The sequence below is a fragment of the Nylanderia fulva genome, unplaced genomic scaffold (genome assembly GCF_048542155.1).
Source record: "Nylanderia fulva isolate GAGA-0341 unplaced genomic scaffold, ASM4854215v1 Scaffold45, whole genome shotgun sequence".
Lineage (NCBI taxonomy): Eukaryota > Metazoa > Arthropoda > Insecta > Hymenoptera > Formicidae > Nylanderia > Nylanderia fulva.
The window spans coordinates 967,797-989,654 of NW_028190532.1; the positions used below are offsets into that span (position 1 = coordinate 967,797).

A 21,858-nucleotide genomic window follows, 5' to 3' on the forward strand; every position below is an offset into this window, starting at 1 on the left:
CTATCACGAAGATAAGTAGAGAGAGGACGTAGCATGGACCACACTCTCGGCTTCGAATATCTCCGAGAAGCCGGCCGCTGTTGCACATACACCCTCGGTGTATTAACCCCTGCGGAGCCTCCCGTCGTTTCAATCATGCACATCATCTTTCTTGATTTATGACGCGACTTGCAGTCTAGATGCCGTCGTAATTTCTAGAGAGGTGCTCTGAAATGCGATTCAAGAGTCACTTGAAGCCAATTCTCCATCAATATATATCCATCAACTTATCATCTAATTCATTTTTTCTAAATTATTGAGCAATAATTAAGTTTTTATATTACTAATTAAATTGTTATTGAACATCAATTCTAACTCTAATAAAATCGAAGAATTAAAATAGAGAAATTTAATAAAAACAATAAACACAAAATACGCAAGAGATTGTAATTCATTCTATATCATTAATGATATATATATATATATATATATATATATATATATACCTTTTAAATAAGAAGATCGTCTGTTTACTTGCGAATCATTGATCAATGATCCTCGGTGTGGCGTCTCTCGAACATTAGCTAATATATATCTATTAACTTCTTTCTTTTGCTAATTTGTTCCTCTCCAATCTCTTCTCGGTCGTAAATTACAATTACATTGTAATGACAGAGAGATCGCGTCGGTGATGACGAGGAAGTGCAAAATACGCATGTCGTACTGGTTACTCGACGATGTGTAGAAAACGTTCGTTATTTTTACATCGTCGATCGGGTTTTTCTTGCGTGGGGAGGCATCTCGTTAACCTCTGCATATACTTATATATATACATATATGTATACATCAACACGATGAGAAATCCGATACATGGATGAATGTATACTGCAAAATAAATAGTCGAATTAATAATTGATGAAAATTAATATATATCTATATTCTATATATAGAATGTAGAGAGATGAGAGAGATAGCTATAGTTGCTAAAAATAAATTATATATATATATATATATATATATATATATATATAATATAGATATTGATAGATAATTGAATCTCATAATTGTGCAGTAATTTTAATTAGAAAGTAAAATTAATTTATATATAATTTATATTTACTTATTAGAATTTATAAATTAAAATCCAGGCCAGTTTCACCATCTTCGGTTAACTAATCGACTGGTTAAATTTATAAAAGTTGGCAAGTTTGCCAACTGCAAAACATAAATATATCTTATTGTAAATGTGAGTAAAATTTTGGTTAGTTTTAAGCTTTGCAGTTGCAATTCTTAAGTTTAATCGATCGATCTAGGGCCAACTTCATGAACATCGATTAACTTATTTAACCTCCAATCAAATACTATATTTTTTGTCTCTTTTTAAGAACGTATGTGAAAAGAGACAAAGATATATAGTTGAAATTGGCTTTAAAAATCGTTAGTCAAAAATAAAAATGTGAAAAGTATATATAAATGATATATATATATATATATATATTGTTAAGAAATGTTATCGAAAATAATATATCTGGAAAAAAATTACCTTTTCTTCTTCCCATCAAATAAATATCTATGATAAATAATACATCCTCAGAAATTACAGAGCAGAGGAAGAGGAAGCAAAGGAGAGACGTACAAAATGAATATAAGGTATCCTTAATTACACGATGCAACGTAGATTAGATACATACGTATCCGCGTTCGAACTATTCAGCGACCTATTCCGACCCGACTCGTTCGACCAATAGCGAACGAGTGCGCGAGGCGAAGACGAAGGGGAGGGACGCATCAGTGGCGCCGCGCCACGATAGCGCGAGCACTAATCACTAAGAGCCACTACTCCGCTACATTCGTTCCTGACAAGACGCAGTCAACGGTTTAGCGGACAGTTGATTGCGTTGCGTTTATACGCCATTATGGACTCGTTGGCGAATTACGCCAGCGACAACAGTAACAATTCGGACGACGTGAAGGTGAGCTGATCGCGAGGAGGATGACAGGTGTCGAGCAGTCGGGGATTAGATTAGTACGTCGCTGTTTAGGACGCCTCGAATCGCTATATGTATATCGCTCGACATGGCTCCTCTATGCGCAGCCAATCAACGTTATTCCGCATGCAATTTACCAGATTCTAAAAATACTATTTATTTGGAAATGTTGCACTTTCGCGAAAATATGCATATATATTATAAATTGTGGTCGATCTTGTTTTTTTTTTTTTGCAATATCAATAGACTAGTTTCGCGTTGGAAGTATCATTCAGGCGTGAGATAATTGATTTTATTTCCTTAGATGCCAACTCAGGGACAGGAAGAGACAAATAGGAGGGCTAGTGATGCCAATTACGACCCGGTGCAAATGGACATGAGTGAGGTACAGTGAAAGCACACAGCCTGTAATCCTTGATTAGTTATTAAGTACGAAACAATTGTGCCTAAGAAGATACCGCAGTGACTTTATGGGTACTGTATGTACATGCAAAGTCTTAGGCGTGATATATAAGGGGGCTAGTATCTGGTTTTGCAAGGTCGTGTCAAATTATCAGTCAATGTTATCTGTAGCAAACAATTATTATTTGCAAGAGCCAGTAGCACTAATTTGTAAATTGATTATATTTCTAATCGGATTGTAATTTGGCATAAACTAATAGGTATTTATCATATAAATTTATTATGGGTAAAAAAATCAATGTGCGCTTTCTTAGTCTTGAAATCTAAATATAAAAAAAAAGACAGGACCTTGAAACCTTACCGAACGCAGGATAATCAGGCTCTATCATTGACATAATTAAAATTTAAATGATAAGTAAATGGGAATAGTGCCATTTCGTGAGACAATATTAACACGTAGCTCTGTTGGTAATACATGATACAATATCTACGCATCTCGGCAAGGTCTATGCTGTGTGAGGGTCTTTCAAGACTACCCCAAGTCCTATTCAGAAGACAGAGGTGAGTAGAGGAAGCTGGAAGAAGGTAACACTAACAAAACATCAACCATCAAAGAAACCACATGTACAAGTATACTCGGGTGATAACTAACTGCAGAGGCAGATTGATGCGAAGGGCCCTCATATTCCTCTCTCTTTTTTATGACACTGTTTCATACATTGATTCCATTTTACCTATCTACTGGTAATTAACATACAATATCATATATACATTATCTTGTATCAAATGTAGCGACACGAATGTTTATGTGTCGTACAACTTTTATATCAAGTACAACCAGGGATGCAAGAAAGCTGAATTTATAAACTTTTTATAAACATTCTTTAAGTTACTTATTTTTAGTATTCAGTATAAGAATACTTCCACTTTGTCTCTAAATGTATATAATTATAAGTTTCTCTATAATACATATTATTTATTGTATATACTGTCAAAATATTCAACTTTGCGTGTATTGAAGTTACATATCTTAAAATAGCTTTTGCGATAGAAATTAAGAGCTATTTCTTACTAGTAGATTATATGTAAGAGATTCATACATTAAAGTTGATAATTTTTCTCCTCTAGGAAAGCAACAACAATAATTCATCCAGGGAATCTAGTAGCGAACGCGCAAATAGTCCTTCAACAGCGCAGCCTACCTTTGGCTCGAGAACGGAATTGTCTCGTGCCTTGCCTTCTCCTTCAGACCAGAGGTAGGCTGGTTTGTTAACTATATGCAATACAATAATACAATTGCTTTTTAATGTTACTCCATATAAATATATAAAAACAGTAATTTGAGTATATCTTATTAAATTTACATACCTGTTGTACAGAATATGTACAGAATAATAATACGCATCTGTGTGGTATACCCCTGCAGAACGTAATCGTTTTACAGGCGAGCCGCCGATCACGAGAATCACACGAGTTCGAAAGACGACCATAGGCGAGGGGACCGCAGCGATCGGAGTCGTCACACGTCCGATAAGAGCCGACGAAGTTACGACGATCGAAGACAACGTGATAGTAATAGTAGTCATAGAGACCGAAGTAGAGATCGTAAAAGTCGAGATGACGATAAGCGTAAACTCGGATCATCCAAAGACGAGAAGAACGACGACCGAGACAGGAGCGACAAGGATCATCATTATAGGGGGGACGACAGAAGGGATCGTAATCGCGACAGGAATGATAGGGACAGACGTAGGGATCGCGATCGAGAGCGGGATCGGCGACATTCCAGGGACGATCGATCAAAGGACCGGCATCGGGACGAGCGCTCAACTTACCACAAGGAAAAGGATCGCACGCGATCGAGGTCACGATCGAGAGATCGCGCTCCACCTCCGTCGTTCAGGATGATGAGTTACCGAGAGGAGAAGGGACGGAACAAATTGGCCCAGTTGGAGAAGCTGGGTATAGAGCTGAAACCGCCGGAAGGTGGTAGTGATTCGGTGGCATCCAGTATGCAAAGCGAGCAGAATTACTATAATCCGTTGGCGACGGCGACCCAGGGCAAGTACGCGGAGCAGATCCAGAAGAGGAAGCTACTGTGGGCCAACAAGGTAATGATTGTTAATTAATTATTATTATTAATAGTGATAATATTGTTAATTAACGTGTCTAATACACAATCCTGTTCTAACAATTATCTTTCTTTTCTGCAGTCAAAGCAAGACGATGGTAAGAGTACGTCGACTGCAGCTTCCACAGCCAATACCTGGATGGGAACGACCTTCACACATGATCAGGATGGCAAAGTGTCTGCCAAATTCAAGCGACTCATGGGTATTAAGGGTGATCTACCTAGCTCGCCTATGGTAGGAGCCAAACCAGATATTCTGAAGAAGCAAGAGGAAATGTTCAACAATATGGAACAACAATACGAAGTGGCGCGAGCCACTACACACACGCAACGTGGCGTAGGGCTAGGTTACGCTACTGGCGGTTATCAGTTCCCACGATAAAGTGCATTGAAACTTCACATCCTCATTGTTTAATTACATTTAATACCGATAGAGAGATATACGAAATATAGTTACGTTCGACAGATATTTTTACTAAATATCTTCTTATTTTTTCCTTCAAATCGTGGAAAAACAAATCTCTCTAATCTGATTTCAGAGTTCATTATCAATAGGATAAAGTTATGTACTTGCGCGTTATAATATTGCAAATGAATTTTAAAGATTTAAGAGATTATCTAAAAAATAAAAATTGCGTTTATTCCTAATTATGAGAGAAAAGCAAAAAGTTTCATATCCACACAAAAATACAGATATATATAAAAAAATAGTTTTGTGCTATACACAGGCAATCCATTCTTATTTAATTCTTTAATTTAATTTAAGCAATTTATAAAGAGAGAGAGATAATAAGTTGATACACGATAATGAAAAAATAAAGATAGTATACCTGTGGATGATGAAGAAAATTATAGCTATCTTTTGTTTTTTATTTTTTAAAAACTTCTAAAGAGAAAAATATTTCACCAAATATCTTCAATTCTTATTTTCTTTAAATCGTGAAGACAAACAAATCTCTCTAACCAATTTCAGAGTTCATTATTGATACGAATACAATAAAGTTATGTATTTGTGCGTTGTAATATTGCAAATAAATTTAAAGATTTAAGAGATTATCTAAAAAATAAAAGTTACGCTTATTTCTAATTATGAGAGAAAAACAATTTTCCTATCCAAATTATATGAATTTATATATAAGTAATCCATGCTTATTTAATTTAATTTAAAAAATTTATAAAATGAGACAATAATGATATACGATAATGGAAAAATAAAGATAGTGTACCTGATAATTTTTTTCAAAAATTCCTGAAGATATAAGTTGTTTTAAATATGCGCGCGTAATCGAGTCTTACGTCATGGCGTAAGCGGAAGTACGCAGTGAGTCGAAAATCTCTAACAAATGCGCAGATGGACATTTATATTTACCAAGATGGCGACCGACGTTTGATTTGAATTTATTCGTTGGCTTGTGCTTGTGAACGATGCTCTGAGAAGTTTGTAGAAGTGAGGATCGACCTTGTAATATCTTGAAAAGGATTCCGCGATCTGTGCCTTTATATGGTGTTTAAATAACGTTTTCTTAGAGAGAGACAGATAGAGCACAATGGATAATTATATCAAAATAGAGAAAATCGGAGAAGGTGAGTTAAATAAAGACTCGGTGCCAAGTTGTTGCATCGTGTATTATGTACATTATGGGAATAGATATTTACTCTTCTTAGCAACGCTTTGATTGCATCTGTAACATAATCTCATATCCTGATGTTTCTGTTATATATTTATCACATAATAAAATCATATTGTATGAAATTGATGTAAACTTTGTATACACTTGTTACACATCTGAATATTTATATATATAACTGAATAGAATTATAATTTTGTTAGAAATAGGTAGTACAATGTATGTTATTTGTCAGTTAATACTCTGTATAAAATTCTACGATCAATTTCAATTATACGTAAATCTCCTAAAATGTTTTGATTACTAATGTAAACGTATAATAGAGATTACATGACATATGACAATATATTTACAAATCTTACCATTTCATAGGTACTTATGGAGTAGTGTATAAAGGAAAACACAAGAAGACTGGAGAAATTGTAGCCATGAAGAAGATTCGTTTAGAAAGCGACGATGAAGGAATACCATCGACTGCTATTAGAGAAATTTCATTGCTCAAAGAATTAACTCATCCAAACATTGTGAGCTTAGTTGATGTATTAATGGAAGAGTCAAGACTGTATCTTATTTTTGAGTATCTAACCATGGATCTGAAAAAATATATGGATAGTTTAGGCAGTAAACTGTTGGAACCAGTTGTAGTTAAATCATACTTATATCAGGTTTGTTAAATTATTTTTAGGACAGTTTACAGTTCTATTAAATTAGATATATAAATAATCTGAAAATTTTTGCATCAAATTTTTTTTATATTAAGGTGACTGTTTATTATTTTAGATCACATGTGCAATTCTGTTTTGTCACAAGCGTAGAATATTCCATCGTGATTTGAAGCCACAGAATTTGCTGATTAACAAGAATGGAATTATCAAGGTAGCTGATTTTGGTCTAGGAAGGGCCTTTGGAATTCCAGTTAGAATATATACGCATGAAGTTGTAACTTTGTGGTATAGAGCGCCCGAAATTCTTCTTGGTGCTACTAGATATTCATGTGCGATTGACATGTGGAGTATTGGATGTATTTTTGCAGAGATGGCAACTAAGAAGCCATTGTTTCAAGGAGACAGTGAGATTGATCAACTCTTCAGAATATTCCGGTAAGATTTGGATATACATTTCTATTTTTTTATATATTATACTTTTAATAACCACAATTTTGTTTTTAGAATACTGAGAACACCTACAGAAGAGATATGGCCAGGCGTTACACAATTGTCAGATTACAAAGCGACATTTCCAAATTGGATGACAAATAATTTGGAGTCGCAAGTCAACTCATTGGATGAGGATGGGCTGGATCTGTTGCAAGCTATGCTCACGTACGATCCTGTATACAGAATATCCGCACGAGCTGCGTTGCAGCATGCCTACTTCAATGACTTGGATACACGCAAAATACCCGCTGCATAACATGGGAAACCTGTATTGAAAAAAAAAACAATCCTCATTTATATATATTTACAATTAATACAATGCATGTGTACAATTATATTTACGTTTTTAATCGTGTGACTAAGTGAAGAGTGTCTCTTTTAAGGTGTACTAAAAGTTAATTTATTTGAGATTAAATATCCTTCACTCTGTTTAATCATTTCATTTTTACTTTCTAGTGGAAATCATTCTATGTGTAAAAAGAAACCTATGACTTTTAATAGCTAAACATCAAAATTGTCTATTACATAAATTCTATATATAAGTTACTGTTAGGAAAAAATACAATAGAATATTTTATATTCTATTTTAATATTTTCTAGTAGTAACTTTTATATAAAATTGATGTGATAAAGGGTTTTGATGTTTAGCTATTAAAAATCATAGGCTTATATTATGTTACATTTAAATAAGTTTTATGCAGTATTTAATACATTATTTGTTTTAATTGATAATGTTGATTTCATACATTTTTTTGTGTTCAACGTTTTATTGATTCGTGTTTAATGAATATTAAATATCATTTGCACTCTTACATTTAATTTGATCTTATATTAAATTCATTTTGCTGCATAATATGCATGTGATATTCAATTTTTATATGCGCTAATTTATAAAGCAATGGATTTTCTAAATCAACTCTAATATTAAGATAACTGTAAAATCTGATCATCTTTGCCTTCTATGAATAATTATAAAATTTATAGTCATACAAATTTATCATTAATACAAAATGAGATTAGTCATTTGTAATTGAAATTCATATATGATTACATTATATAAAAGTGTTCGAAAATTTATATTTACTAAGAGTGTTGGCACTAATTGTAAAGATTATAAGTTTTCTATTTCATAAATAAATAAATCATATTTTACTGGTAAGAACTTTTTATATAATTGCATACAAATATCGAAATTCTATTTTATAAAACCTATTTATTACGTATAATCATGTAGAATTAGTTTTAAATTACTTCAATTTATGAGAAAGGAAAACCCTCTTATATCTCATATACAAGAAATTATTAATTCTCAGAAAGCATTTGATATTATGCCTTTGTATTTGTGGATGAGTCATCGTCCTCATTCGCATAACGCTGAATGACGTTAATGATAATTAATGATTATATCGAAAATTTTAAAGAGATAATTTATAATGTTTGCTGTGCAAATACATGATAGTTGATTTAGCCTAATAAAAAAATTAATCAGTGTTAACTGATTCATGGTTTACAGAGAACAGCGATATGTTGCACACATCTGCATCTTCATCTGTGTGATTATGTGTCCTCTGAGTAAATGTCTGTGTGATCTGTAATTGCTTCGAGAGTGGGGCACCAGCCACATAAAGTCTATCCCTCCAACGAACTTGTGTTTATAGTGTGAACGCAGAGAGGCCGGCAGTAACAATCTTTACAGTGAGTTTTCAAGCTTTTAACTCATACTTTTAACAAATTAATCTTATTTTTCATGTAAGCATCTTTACAACTGAATAGATTGCTTTATTTAAAAATCTTTCACTTATTTTAAAGATCTCTAACTTCTCTTTCAAATACGTATGTATATATATTCGAGTACAAAGGACATTCTTATATTTTTGTGATGTAATTGAATTTTGAGAAAATAATATTAATATAGTTTTTTCCTTCACGAAATAAATTCTGATTTTGTATCTGTAAAATAAATTTCCTACGAATAAATGGGAAAATATTAATCAAATTACATTCACGAGAGTGAAAATATTCTGTACGACGCAAAAGGAAAGGTCGTACAGGTCGCGATTTATCATGTTCCTCAGTTTTATCGAATATTTATCATCGATCTATCATTATATTATATAAAATAGAAAGAAAAACCAAATATACAGATATAATATACAGTCACAATTTATGCATCATCAGAAAGGTCTTGACAAAAAGGTCTTCGTTTCGTGATGCGTGTTCAACATGTATGAATCACACTTCACCAGCTGTACTTGAAATTCGAGAGGAAAGTGAAATATAGAGAGATCATGGCTGTCTAAATGCGAGTTTAAAGATTGTTTCACACCGAATGCTGCTTGCTTACTGTACATAGATCGTTGCATAAATCATAACATACAATAACATTGGAACTGTAAAAAAATACATTATATCATCGTTTCCGTCGAAATCTTCATGATCGCATAAAAAATAACATCCGATTTATATTGTTCATTATCTTATAGATAATATCATAATAAGAGTGATAATTATATACTATCATATAATTATTTATTACATAAATAAATTTTTTTCACTCAATTATAATATATATGTTTATGTGTTAACAAATTTGGAATAAATTAATTATAGTGAGCCGATTTAATAAATAAATTCATTTAATGAATCATTTCTGGCGTTACAATTTGTAAACACGCTTATGTAACTATATATATTGAGGGAAATCCGATTCGTATTAATCTTCTTCGAGAATTTAAATATTAATTATCGACTTTTGTTTTTTTCTAGAAGATGCAGTCCTTGACCTGGTTCTTAGCATTGGCGGGATGTCTCGCTTTTGCTCAAGCTCATACGTATCATATGGGCGCTTGTCCCATCGTGGAACCTATGCAGGGCTTTCAGATGAACAGAGTAAGCAGATAATAGTTTATATTTATGAAGATCACATAATGCGAAGTCTTATCATTATCAGTAATAAAGAATATTGTTGTAACTTTGGAATAATTTCTATTATGTTTTATATAGCACAATTAATCTGCTTTAATAACAATTGGCTTGTTTAAATTTCAGTTCCTAGGCCTGTGGTATGTCATCCAAAAAACGTCGACAGGTAGCAAATGTATCACTTACAACTATACACGAGGAGAAGAACCGGGCGAGTACGTGATAACGCAGGACTCCGATCATCTGATCTTAGGTAAGGCAATTAAAAATTACAATCACACAAGATGTCATGTCATGCAATTGGTAAAGAAAAGAGATACGTCACCTTCTATGAATAACTCATCGGACCTTATCGAGAGTCATAAAGGTCCGTCAATGGGATAAATGTCTAGCAAATGGGATGAATTATCCGTAATTGCGTGATGCATATGTGCAGGTCTTACACCATTGAAACACGAATACCATTACACTGGTGAACTGACTGTACCGGAACCCAGTACTCCAGGACGTATGGAAGTTCGTTTCCCGCTTAGTAAGTACCTGAAATGAGAAGTTAACAATAATTAATGTTATTTCAATTTAGTAGCAAATAAAGTTTTAGATTTTTTATAAAAAATGAAATTATTTATAATAAATAACAATTCACAATGTATTGTATGACTAGGTCTCTGTACGACTTTATATATATATATATATAATGCGGAAGATAAGTTAATTTTTCAAACTGCAGATCACAATATCTCTCTCTCTCAATCTATTACAAGACAATGACAAGACATTAAATAAATTGACGATTAGCTACGTTCTAATTTCGCGAGAAACAATTCTTTATTAGTGCTCTTTATTGACAGTAAACATCCTAATTGCACGTCAAGCTTCCGCGTTGCGTGACTAAAATTTCTGCGATTTAGGTGTAGCCGGAAGCGCATCCCACGTGGTGTTCACAACCGATTACGACACTTATGCCGGGATATTCACGTGCCAGAAGCTGACGTTTGCCCATCGACAGAGCGCCACGATCCTCTCGAGGAGCCGAACGTTGGACCAGCCACAGGTGGACAAGATACGTCAACGGATGAGTCAATTTGGCGTTGATCCGTTCGATTTGAGTATCGTTACGCAGTCCGGCTGCTCGCGTGGTGACGATGGTGTGGACATCAATATCGATCCTAACACCTTCACTTCCGAAAACCTCGGCAACGTGGTGCGCAAAGCGGGAGAAAAGATCGGCGATGGTGTCCAATGGATCTCTCAAGCCGGAAGCCAGGTTTATCACAAGCTGACCGGAAAGGAAGAAGACCCAACTTCGACGACGGAGCAGAATAGCCGCGTAACAAATGCCAGGAACGATGGAAGATTGGAAAACAACGAAGTAGAATGGATTCCTTAAAAATCCATTTTTTCTTATTGCATTATTATGTTAATCGCAATCTCCACGCGATTAAACGTCTATATTACACATTCTATAGAGCGAGATTTTTTTGACGTATGTTTGACTATTGTTTTATTTAGAAATATAGTACAATTTTATATGACAATTAGAAATAAATTTATATGATAAAAGAAAAGTATATATGTAGCACTAATTGACTCGACAAACATATGATATGATACATCATACATGTTTAGAATGTACAAAAAAATTTTGATCAATAAAATTAAAAAAAAGCACAATATACATATTTATATAAATTACATATGTATTCATGAATTACAAGGAACGAATGAAACAAATTTAAGGAAAGATACAAATAAATAAAAATGATGGATAAACTTTCTATTTGTGAACATTTTGTCGTTTTAGAAATTATGTCAGTAATCATTATTGACATTAATTATATTAAACATCCCATCATTGATGTAAGTTTATCTATGAAAACAATGTAATACACCTTCTGTGACAAACAATTTGGAGATTAAAATCGGAAATACTAATCCTATATGAAATTGGATAAAGAATAAAATAAAGTAATACATATGTACATTGAGCTTTTTCTTTTTCGGTATACTCCGTGTCTTATTTAATTTATATGAAGATTAATAACTGGATTTTGGTAAAATCAGCTGGTTTTCTCATCTTATAGGCTTAAGACCTGCTAAACAAAAAATATAATAGGCTCGAAGTTAAATAATAGGTAGTTATACTGACTTATAGCTATTCAAAGACGAAAAACTCAGGCTTTGCAAGTTATTTGATTAACTGTAGCTCTGTAACTAATATAAAAAAACCAACTAATTTTACTAAAATCCAGTTATTACTCTACATATAAACCAAATAAGATACAAAGCATACCGAAAAAGAGAAAGCGCAATGTATATACATATGTATCACTTCTTTATTTTATTCTAGAAATGTATAATTTATGTAAATAAAATATACTGATTCGTTGTTATTGTAAGACTTGCGTCGTCATACTTAAAATTCATTATATTATAAAAAACGTATACATTTTATTATACTATAAAAAGTGATAATAATTAGTGGTAATAATTAAATTAGTTATAAAATTTATTATATATATATAAATTTTTTTATAATTAATATATTATAATCATCATTTTTTTATAATATATAAATATATAATATAGAGTATATATAAATAAATTATAAAACTTGTGTGTATTTCGTAAATAAATCACGTCAACAATTTAATTAAAAAATTAAAAAATTATTTAATAATATTGTTTGCGCTATTCGCGCAAAGTTTTTAAAAAAGCGTATAAATATTACAGAATGACTTTTTAAATTATAATGTTAAAAAGAATATCATATTTTTTTTCTCAATGAAACTATCGTATAAATTTCTTATCTATATGTTTTAATATGATATAAGTCTGGAAAAAATAAATGATCTCTGTAAGATGCTCCATATAAATAGTGTCTCTGTGTTACATTAATGATTTAGATTCTCCCCTAATGCGTGTGCAACGCGACCACATACGCGTTTATATATGCACGACCGCGAATATTAATATCCTCTCACGTCTCGTTCGAACTATCAGTCTGATAGTGACCGCTGAAGAGCGACCAGCCAATTTCGTGATTGTATAAGCAGCACGCGTCGTCTTTGAGATTTTTAAGTGCGGTCGTGTCATTTCGCAGCAAGAGATCCAAGATCTCAATAGCGAATTTCTTTCTCAACGTATGTACATTTATATATTAATATATATTGTATATATTAATAAATTGTAGAAAATATTAATACCTTTATTTTAATTTTGTTTTATTATAACGTAATATTTTTTGTTAATGTAAAAATGTTTTTTTTTCTATTTTTATCTCTTCATGTTAGTTTTGTATATAATAAAAATAAAAATTAACTAGTGTTCGCCTTGATCTCTCGATATGTAATCAATTTTATTATTTTTTATTTCAGTAGATTGTCAAAATATGTAAGATTTTTATATGCTTTTTTTTATTTTTTATCAAATGTAAATTTTATTTTTTTTAGTAAATGTAATATTTAGTAAAAAATCGTTAAACGAATGAAATATTTTATTCACAAATATAATTGTAATTTTAATTTCACATTTATTATCTTTTTATCGCAAAATTTTAACGAATTAATGATTAACTTGATATGACACGTTTCACTTTACAGTTATATTATCTTAATTACAAAACATCATATATCAATCCAACATCTTGCACAAAAATCCGAATCTTATTATTAAACAAAAGTTCGCGTGATTGTAAGCAACTTTTCTCATATACTGACGTGTTCTTGTTGTCATAGTACGGCATTTGTTATTCCGGTTCGATAACGCTATTTCAACTATCGCAGTATATATATCTACACTTTCTACGTTACTACAATAAGACTATTTTACAATAAGACTATTTTTATAACGATTTATTTTTCACCCTTATCCCCTTTATTCGTTCGCGGAAATCTCTAAAACTAATTGTCAGCGATAAATCTTTCAAATAAAATCTAATTTTGCGATATCCTAACATATATCTTGCGCATTATGATAAAGTTAATTAATCGTGTTTGCAACCAGAGAAATGCAGCTACACCCTCCTCACTGCCCGTTCGTTACGCACTGCAGTGTGCAACGAGCTCGGTGGGGATGCGGGGTGAGTGCGCAGTTTACCCTTGCACCACCGACTTTGTGCTTTCGTGCCTTCTTCTTTCAGTCGTAATCGCGGATTTTTCAGTTTTGGTCATCTCCGAATTTGTTTTGTGAACGACGTAAGTAAGTTTCACGACAATTCGTTCGAACTGATTTATCTTTTGAGATTACATCTCGCATTTAAATACTGCGAAAATGTTCAAGCCGCAATTTTTTTAAAGTTACAATAAACATTAAAATGTTGCGCAAATTAAACTTCAAGAAATCAAATGAATAATGAAACTATATTACATATTTTGTTAGCTAATTCCAAATGTTTAATTTTGTAGAATTTAAAGTTTAATTAAAAAGATATACGATGCGCGAAAAATTGAAAAGTTGTGTGGGAAATGATCATCAATCATCGGTATTTTTATAGCATAAATTGACTAAAGAATTTATCTTTGAAAAATAATGCGGTGAAAGCGGACCATCGTGTATATTACAGTCTATACATATATATATAAGATAAAGTATCACGTTAATGTACGTTTTTTCATCAAATTATAAAGTGCTATTAATTGATGATTGAAATATGTCAGCATTTAGTATTAAGTTTCTATTTTATATTTATTTAAAAAATTGATAGACATCCATTCAGTTCTAAAATTAATTTCAATTTTCTGCTAAACATTCTCCAAGTTTTTCTTTTCGTATAAAAAAATCGAAGACGTTTCCCAAATTTAAATCCCAGACATTAAAGATTAGGTAATATTTACCTGTAATGCCTCGAAGCATGTCTTTCGTAAGGGCCAACGATTTCTCCAGACATTATTGAATGGATGCGTTTTATTTTCGTTATCGTTGCTGTGCCCATAGTGTGTGGGTTGTGTGATCTTGAGCATCTTTTTCATATAGTATAGACTTGTACATATGTGTGTCCTCTATTATTCGCATCTTGTATAGTCTCGTTAATACTGAAAATCATTTTAAAAATATTACGTAATTACAGAATCATATAAATAATAATATATGTAAAATTCATAATAATATATATTATATATTAATATTATATATTATTTAAAATTATATATATTATATATTATTCAAAAATAGAAACATAAATGTAAGATATAAAAAATGGAATTACATATAAATAAATGTAGACACACTCAGACACACATACACAGTATTTTTCTTTGTTTTTTTAATTTTATGCTCTGTATCGCGATCGCGACTGCTCTTGTCAGTACGTCTCTGTCGGTCGAACTGATTCGATAATAATCGCGATTAGCAATAAACGATGACCGTCGGGATGCTATAGATGCGTCACAAAACTGTCCAGACTGCGTCTAATTATGAAAGAACTGTTCTGCTGACATACATTGGCACGCAGGTTCAAGAGACAAGTTCGACAATCCTCGTTGACCCATATCGTCAATTATACAAGTTATATTGAAAAACAAAAATAGAAAATGCAATAATATGTATATACATTTTATGTATAAGCTCTACGATCAATTTTTGTTACGGAAAATTTTTCTCGAAAAAAGTAATTTCAATTGTTATAAAAAATTTGCCTTCATAAATAAATAATAATCATAGAAAAAATTTTTAAAGAAAAGGTATTATCGATATCTATAATATTTGAGACTCGCATATTTTGAACATTTTGATAGTCTGATTTGTGAATGCGACAATCGACCCATTCCGTTTGAAACTAAAAACTTCATGTTGTAACACGTTGTAATTTTCGATTTCGACAGTTCGTTGCTCTATCTGTAATCTGTGGCCATTGCGTAATCGGTTAGTATGTTTTATGTCGCAATACGAAAGATTTTGTCTACGCACTATCTAAAAATCACAAAAGACGCTCTAAGTTATTTAAATTTACACAAATTAAGTTTACTGGTATTTAAAATATAAAATAAAATATCAAAAATTAAGAAAAGACGCCTACGATTTAAGAGATGTTAAAAAGCGTAAATATATAATAACGAAACGTAGATATTTTGTAAAAAATTCGCTCGTATAATATTGCGTTTTCTCCATCGAGCCAGACAGAAACGCAGAACTGACGCATAAACAGTTTTGATGGCTTGATTATAGTGATTCGCGATGAATAATGACTGTCGGTGTGATATATATTGGATCAGTCGTCCAAACCGCGTGAATTAGTAGTTGTGGGGCGATCGGCATCCCTCGGCGACGCAGGTTCAAGAGACAAGTTCGTCAATGGACCTCGTTGACCCACATCGTTGTTACGCTCGTATTCTCTTTCGAGGCGCGCACTCTCGTTTTCACGATCGGCCTGAATTGAAACGACCCAAACCGAGCTGAGAGGTCACAGACTAGTTCGATTCTCAGAATTAAATGTATCCGCTGGAGGACTTAAACGTTTGCCCGCACCTCGACAATTTTGCGCTTTGACAAAATGATGACACGAAGATACACGCGACATACGACACTTTGATCGACTTTAAAAAATTGTATATAGCGTGAATTTGCATTTCACAATAAGAAATAACAGAGAATGAACAATTTGCATTTACTTGTTAATGCATTCACTGTGAAGAATCGCACTTAACTCTTTTGCCGAAAACATTCGCTATGTATGAAAATCTATTGGCTAAATACATAGAGATAGTACAGGAGTACTCATTAAACAAAATCGTTAGATAATTTCTCAGTCAATTTATGATAATTTGCACAAATATGTTAATTTACATTATAATACGCAACCAAGTTTTACTGCGTCAACGCTTTTCATTTTATTCTATCGTCATGAAGAGATAAAATAACATCTTTGATGGGATATCGGAGAGTGCCATTTAAAATCGCGGTCGAGTATCATCTTAATTAAAATCCGATGTTTTGGTACTCACAAACTTCGCATACTTTAAACTTCTTTTTCGCATTTTCTCGAAAGCCACTTGTGAGTCAAAATTTCGCAGCTGCGAGCACTCGAGAAGAAGGTCGGTCGTCGAACGACCTTCACATGTTTTTTGCTTACATCGGCAGCATATAGAAAACCTCTCCCGAAATATTCGCCAGTCATTTCTTACTCTTGACTTGTTTCGCATGATTTCATCTGTCGATTCTTACATACCGTTGCAGGATGATCGCGCTACTATTCGGCGTTCTACCGATTCTCTGGATTCAGAAGATCGAGGCGAGTGTCCTCGTCGCCGACACTACCATGTCCAGGATGGTGGAGTTGAACGCCGATGCGCCCTTCTGTGCTCTTTACAATGATCGCGGGGTCATCCAGAGAATGGTACTCGGTGCGGATCCTAGGAAGGTTCGACAAATTTCCAGCAACCTCGTCGCGGATCTCGAAGAGACCTGCAAAGCTTCGCGAAACAAAGGAAAGGTAAGATACCGTTTGTTTACAAGAAAATAAAGATATTTCAAATTATTACTCGCGATTTTTACTCTTCCTTTTTGAGTGCATTTTTTACTTAAAAAAAAACTTTTTCTATATACTTCTTTTTCATGAAACGATGACTAATATTTATCTCTCTTTGAATTTGTTTTAAAAAAAATAATTATACTTTCCATAGAATCAAGCACCTGGCGGTGGTTTGATATACCCGGGTACCAAATGGTGTGGACCTGGAAACGTGACAGATGGCTACAACGATTTAGGTCAACATTCGGCTGAAGACGCTTGTTGCAGGGAACACGATCATTGCCCGCACACAATAATGCCAGGACAGTGCATACACGGTATATGCAATAATTCACCATTTACTCGCTCGCATTGCGATTGCGATGCAAAATTCCGCAGATGTTTACAAAATCTCAATACCGAAGTGGCCAATACCCTCGGCGCATTATTCTTCAACGTTATCCAGGTCACCTGCTTCAAAGAGAGACGACCATGTTCACAATGGCAAAGGTATATATATTTTATAATGATAAAGTTTTCAAAATTTTACAACTCAATTCATCCATTTTATACACAAATATTTACTCTAGATAGGTGTAAAAAAATTTTTGAGCAATTATAGGAAGCATCTAAGATAGAATTTATCGTCCTTTTAAATAAAAAAAATATTCTCTATAAAAACATACCTAAATACGTTTTTGTTATATAATGTAGAATCGTTTTAGTTGCGTTTTGCAATGGGAGAAGTCCCCGAGCTATTTCCTAAACGAATTATCGGAGAGTAGAGGATTCCGAAGACCGCTGTTGACAACCTTCTCCTTCGTACTTAAGGATCTCATGCTCAGGCGGAGTTTTCCTTAAGATGTTACACCATTTATTCGAAGAGATCTCGAAATATAAAGGACTTTGCCCTGTAAATGTTTTTTTCATTTTTTGAGTATTTAATATATGGTGGCGGTATTATCGTTTGTTCTAAATTATTTTAAATTTTTATCTAACAATTTTAATTCTCTAATGAAGGTTCTCCTACATAAAATAATATGAAATCTAACAATTCTAACAATTCTCTCTGGTGAAGGTTTCCTCATCTTATAAAAGCCAATCTTACAAATAACTCTATTGTCGATATTGATGATTCAAGATTTAATGATTTGATCGATAAAATTGTTGCAGAAATGGTTATGAAGAGGCTGAGTCCGATCTCTTATGCTCGCAATACAAGTTTCGCCCTAGCGATAAGTATGTGCCCCTGATGCCTTTAAATACAAAATGAACAAAGGAATATGGAAGCGATAGAAGGACAGCCTCAAAAACGGCCTAAATAAAAGGTATACCGACCCAGTATGTGATTACAATATAACAATGCAACATTGTTTATTGCATATCAAATTGCCGTCCTTACTATTGCACACCAATATACAGATTATTAAATACGTACCACATTCTTAAAGATTAAATTATGCCAACCCTTTTGTAGTAGTATGACATGTAGATATTGTTTGGAGCTTATTGTGGAAGATCATGCTATTCTTTAAATTATCTTGCTGTATATATTTACTGTATACCTCATTTCAATGCCTATAGCTTGGTCTATTAAGTTTGCCTGTCTGTAAAAAAAAAAAAGATATTTTGCCATATTTAATTTCATGCTATGCAATAGAAGCTTTAAGTTTTATAGAGAAAATCATACAGAAAAAAAATTGCTCATTACAAGAGATAGTAAGACAAATTAATTTTTTCTTTCTTGAGAATAATAACATAAATTATGTTTAAATATTTGAGTTAGCAATAAGTAATATTGTATTGTATGTTATTATTTATATAGTATATCTGTCAAAGTGTATACGATATAATTATTTGATTTATTTTAATTACACTGAACTCTAATTTGGTACAATAAAATTGTGTCTAATTATGTCTCTAATTGATTGATAACAAGTATTTTAGATCTATCTGCTAATTATTTTAAAATATAATACAAAGTGTGTGCTATCTTAAAATATACTTCCTTAACACAAATAATTGTGCGCTATTTTAAAATATTATCTCTCTTAACACAGATAATTGTACATATAGTAAATAATGATTTTTTGAATAATTAATTGACAGATTTCTACATGCAGTATTAATTATGTAGTAGGAATAAAGCGTCAATATATGTAACACTAGCTTTTCGGACCGCGCTTCGCGCGGTCCTCAAAGCCAGCCTTTCTATTCGGACCGCGCTTTGCGCGGTCCTCATATATAGTCTATATTAAATCCGTTTTAACACAAAAAATTAATTCTTTTTTTGTATTACCGCGAACTACTTCCACATTTGTTGTTCGACTTTCACGAAATTTATACCAAAATAAATGTTTAAATTTTTTGTGGATGTCTACTATGTTATCTATTTCTTTCTCCCAGATATTTTATTTTCTTTTTTTAAGACACGCTTTCTCTCTCTCTCACTCTAAAACACACGCGCTCCCTCTTTCTCTCTTTAAGACACATGCTCTCTCTCTCCTTATCTCTCTCCCTCCCTCTTTCTTTAAGACACACGCTCTCTCTCTCTCTCTCTCTCTCTCTCTCTGTGTATGTGTGTGGGGTTTTTTAAGTTTACGCTTTCACCTACGCATCCACCCACACAATCGCATATTTATGAACGGATTTTTTAAAAAATTGGTACCAAAATGTTGCAAATTTTTGGCGACGATGTGGTTTTTTCAAGTGTTACACCTCCACCCACACGCATGCGCATTTATGGACCAATTTTCACGAAATTAGTACCAAAATGTTGCAAATTTTTCTGAGAAAGCTGCTGTGTGGTTTTTTTAAGTTTTATCCCACCCACGCATGCATCCACGCATTCACACATTTATTCACATACTTTTTTGAAATTTGTAGTTAAATTTTGTTGGAGATGGCTACTATGATTTTAACAAATTTTTATCATCTTATTATCACCCACGCACCCATGCACCCATTTGCATACGCATTTATTGACTTGGTCACACCAAGAAGTAATTTTTAAAAAATTTGTGTACGTATTTGTGATTATGTGTGCAATTCGTGTAAATAAACCTTTAATTTGTATGCAATTTTCACGAAATTAGTACCAAAATGTTGCAAATTTTTGCAATCACAAACATGTACACAAATTTATTTAAAATTATTTATTGGTGTGACCAAGTCAATAAATGCGTATGCACATGGGTGTATGGGTGCGTGGGTGGATGAATAGGATGATAAAAATTTGTTAAAATCATAGTAGCCATCCCCAACAAAATTTGAGTACAAATTTCGAAAAAGTCTGTGAATAAATGTGTGAATGCGTGGGTGAATGCGTGGGTGGGATAAAACTTTAAAAAACCACACAGCAGCTTTCTCAAAAAAATTTGCAACATTTTTGTACCAATTTCGTAAAAATATTGGTCCATAAATGCGCACGCGCGTGGATGATTGCGTGGGTGGAGGCGTAAACTTAAAAAAATAAAACACCAGTTTCCTCAGAAAAATTTGCAACATTTTGGTACTAATTTCGTGAAAATTGGTCCATAAATGCGCATGCGTGTGGGTGGATGCGTGGGTGGATGCGTGGGTGGAGGTGTTACACTTAAAAAAACCGCATCGTCGCTATCTCCAAAAATTTTGCAACATTTTGATACCATGTGTTCAGAAATATTGCAAAAAAAAATTTTTTTCGCAAAAACATACCCTCCTCTGAAGAAAAAAAATAAAAATAAAAAAATTAAAAAAAAAAAAACCCACAGCAGCCACCCCCGAAAAATTTGCAACATTTTGGTACCAATTTCGAGACAATCGGTCCACAAATGCGGAAGTAGTTCGGGCACAGACAGACAGACAGACAGACGGACGGTGCTTATATATATAGATTAAATTAATCCCTCTCTCTCTTTCTCTCTCTCTCTCTCTCTCTCTCTCTCTCTCCCTCTCCCTCCTCAATATTATATATAATAATATAATATTATAAATAAATATTATGTAATATAATCATCTTTTGCAGTAAAACAGAAAGCTCGATGGGCAAAAGCCGGAAGAGGTACCAATTTAAAAAAAATTGGTTCATAAATATACGATTGCGTGGGTGGGTGCGTGGGTGGAGGGGTAAACTTAAAAAAATAAACCAGTAGTTTTCTCAAAAAAATTTGCAACATTTTGGTACTAATTTCGTGAAAATTGGTCCATAAATGCGCATGCGCGT

General features: G+C 32.8%; 5 protein-coding genes and 2 long non-coding RNA genes across 12 annotated transcripts in view; 5 read left to right on the forward strand and 2 right to left on the reverse strand.

Moving 5' to 3' along the window:
• LOC114943244 (putative ATP-dependent RNA helicase DHX35) overlaps window positions 1-21,846 on the forward strand; it is a 71,859-nt gene extending 50,013 nt beyond the window's left edge. The window contains exon 13 of one of the 2 annotated variants that reach the window (XM_085486592.1): window positions 21,661-21,846. In XM_085486592.1, coding sequence (XP_085342718.1) covers window positions 21,661-21,725 — 65 coding nt within the window. In that variant the 3' untranslated portion in view covers window positions 21,726-21,846. Of the gene's footprint in view, window positions 1-19,818; window positions 21,316-21,660 lie in introns of those variants that run through there. The other variant, XM_085486593.1, reaches the window with a different exon arrangement.
• On the forward strand, window positions 1,778-4,969 carry LOC114930756 (uncharacterized). The gene is made up of 5 exons (XM_029302599.2): window positions 1,778-1,952; window positions 2,272-2,352; window positions 3,498-3,625; window positions 3,814-4,480; window positions 4,583-4,969. The coding sequence occupies exons 1-5, from the start codon at window positions 1,896-1,898 to the stop codon at window positions 4,880-4,882; spliced, it is 1,233 nt and encodes a 410-aa protein (XP_029158432.1). The 5' UTR covers window positions 1,778-1,895; the 3' UTR covers window positions 4,883-4,969.
• On the reverse strand, window positions 2,894-4,474 carry LOC146721581 (uncharacterized). The gene is made up of 2 exons (XR_014925609.1): window positions 3,738-4,474; window positions 2,894-3,642 (listed from the first exon to the last, which is right to left on the reverse strand). It is a non-coding gene; the product is annotated as an uncharacterized LOC146721581 (long non-coding RNA).
• Cdk1 (Cyclin-dependent kinase 1) lies at window positions 5,846-7,719 on the forward strand. Its single transcript, XM_029302601.2, has 4 exons — window positions 5,846-6,084; window positions 6,501-6,793; window positions 6,909-7,228; window positions 7,298-7,719. The coding sequence occupies exons 1-4, from the start codon at window positions 6,048-6,050 to the stop codon at window positions 7,539-7,541; spliced, it is 894 nt and encodes a 297-aa protein (XP_029158434.2). The 5' UTR covers window positions 5,846-6,047; the 3' UTR covers window positions 7,542-7,719.
• On the forward strand, window positions 8,896-12,215 carry LOC114930759 (apolipoprotein D). Of its 2 annotated transcripts, none has more exons than XM_029302602.2 (5): window positions 8,896-8,980; window positions 10,052-10,174; window positions 10,334-10,460; window positions 10,644-10,739; window positions 11,119-12,215. In XM_029302602.2, the coding sequence occupies exons 2-5, from the start codon at window positions 10,055-10,057 to the stop codon at window positions 11,595-11,597; spliced, it is 822 nt and encodes a 273-aa protein (XP_029158435.1). In that variant the 5' UTR covers window positions 8,896-8,980; window positions 10,052-10,054; the 3' UTR covers window positions 11,598-12,215. The 2 variants fall into 2 exon arrangements, with proteins under 2 accessions (XP_029158435.1, XP_085342721.1); XM_085486595.1 differs by having other exon boundaries at window positions 8,906-8,980; window positions 10,055-10,174.
• Window positions 13,022-21,723, forward strand: LOC114930754 (acidic phospholipase A2 PA4). Of its 4 annotated transcripts, none has more exons than XR_003819519.2 (5): window positions 13,022-13,350; window positions 17,381-17,636; window positions 17,827-18,164; window positions 18,380-18,567; window positions 18,828-18,894. XR_003819519.2 is itself a non-coding variant. In XM_029302598.2 (4 exons), exons 2-4 carry the CDS (start codon window positions 17,382-17,384, stop codon window positions 18,925-18,927), a joined length of 693 nt encoding a protein of 230 aa, XP_029158431.1. In that variant the 5' UTR covers window positions 13,199-13,350; window position 17,381; the 3' UTR covers window positions 18,928-19,578. The 4 variants fall into 4 exon arrangements, 1 of the variants encoding a protein (XP_029158431.1); XR_014925612.1 differs by lacking the exon at window positions 18,380-18,567 and adding an exon at window positions 21,661-21,723 and having other exon boundaries at window positions 13,039-13,350; window positions 18,828-18,982; XR_003819520.2 differs by lacking the exon at window positions 13,022-13,350 and adding an exon at window positions 14,274-14,403.
• LOC146721582 (uncharacterized) lies at window positions 13,720-18,190 on the reverse strand. Its single transcript, XR_014925613.1, has 2 exons — window positions 17,373-18,190; window positions 13,720-15,240 (listed from the first exon to the last, which is right to left on the reverse strand). It is a non-coding gene; the product is annotated as an uncharacterized LOC146721582 (long non-coding RNA).
• Window positions 21,847-21,858: the final 12 nt, after the last annotated feature.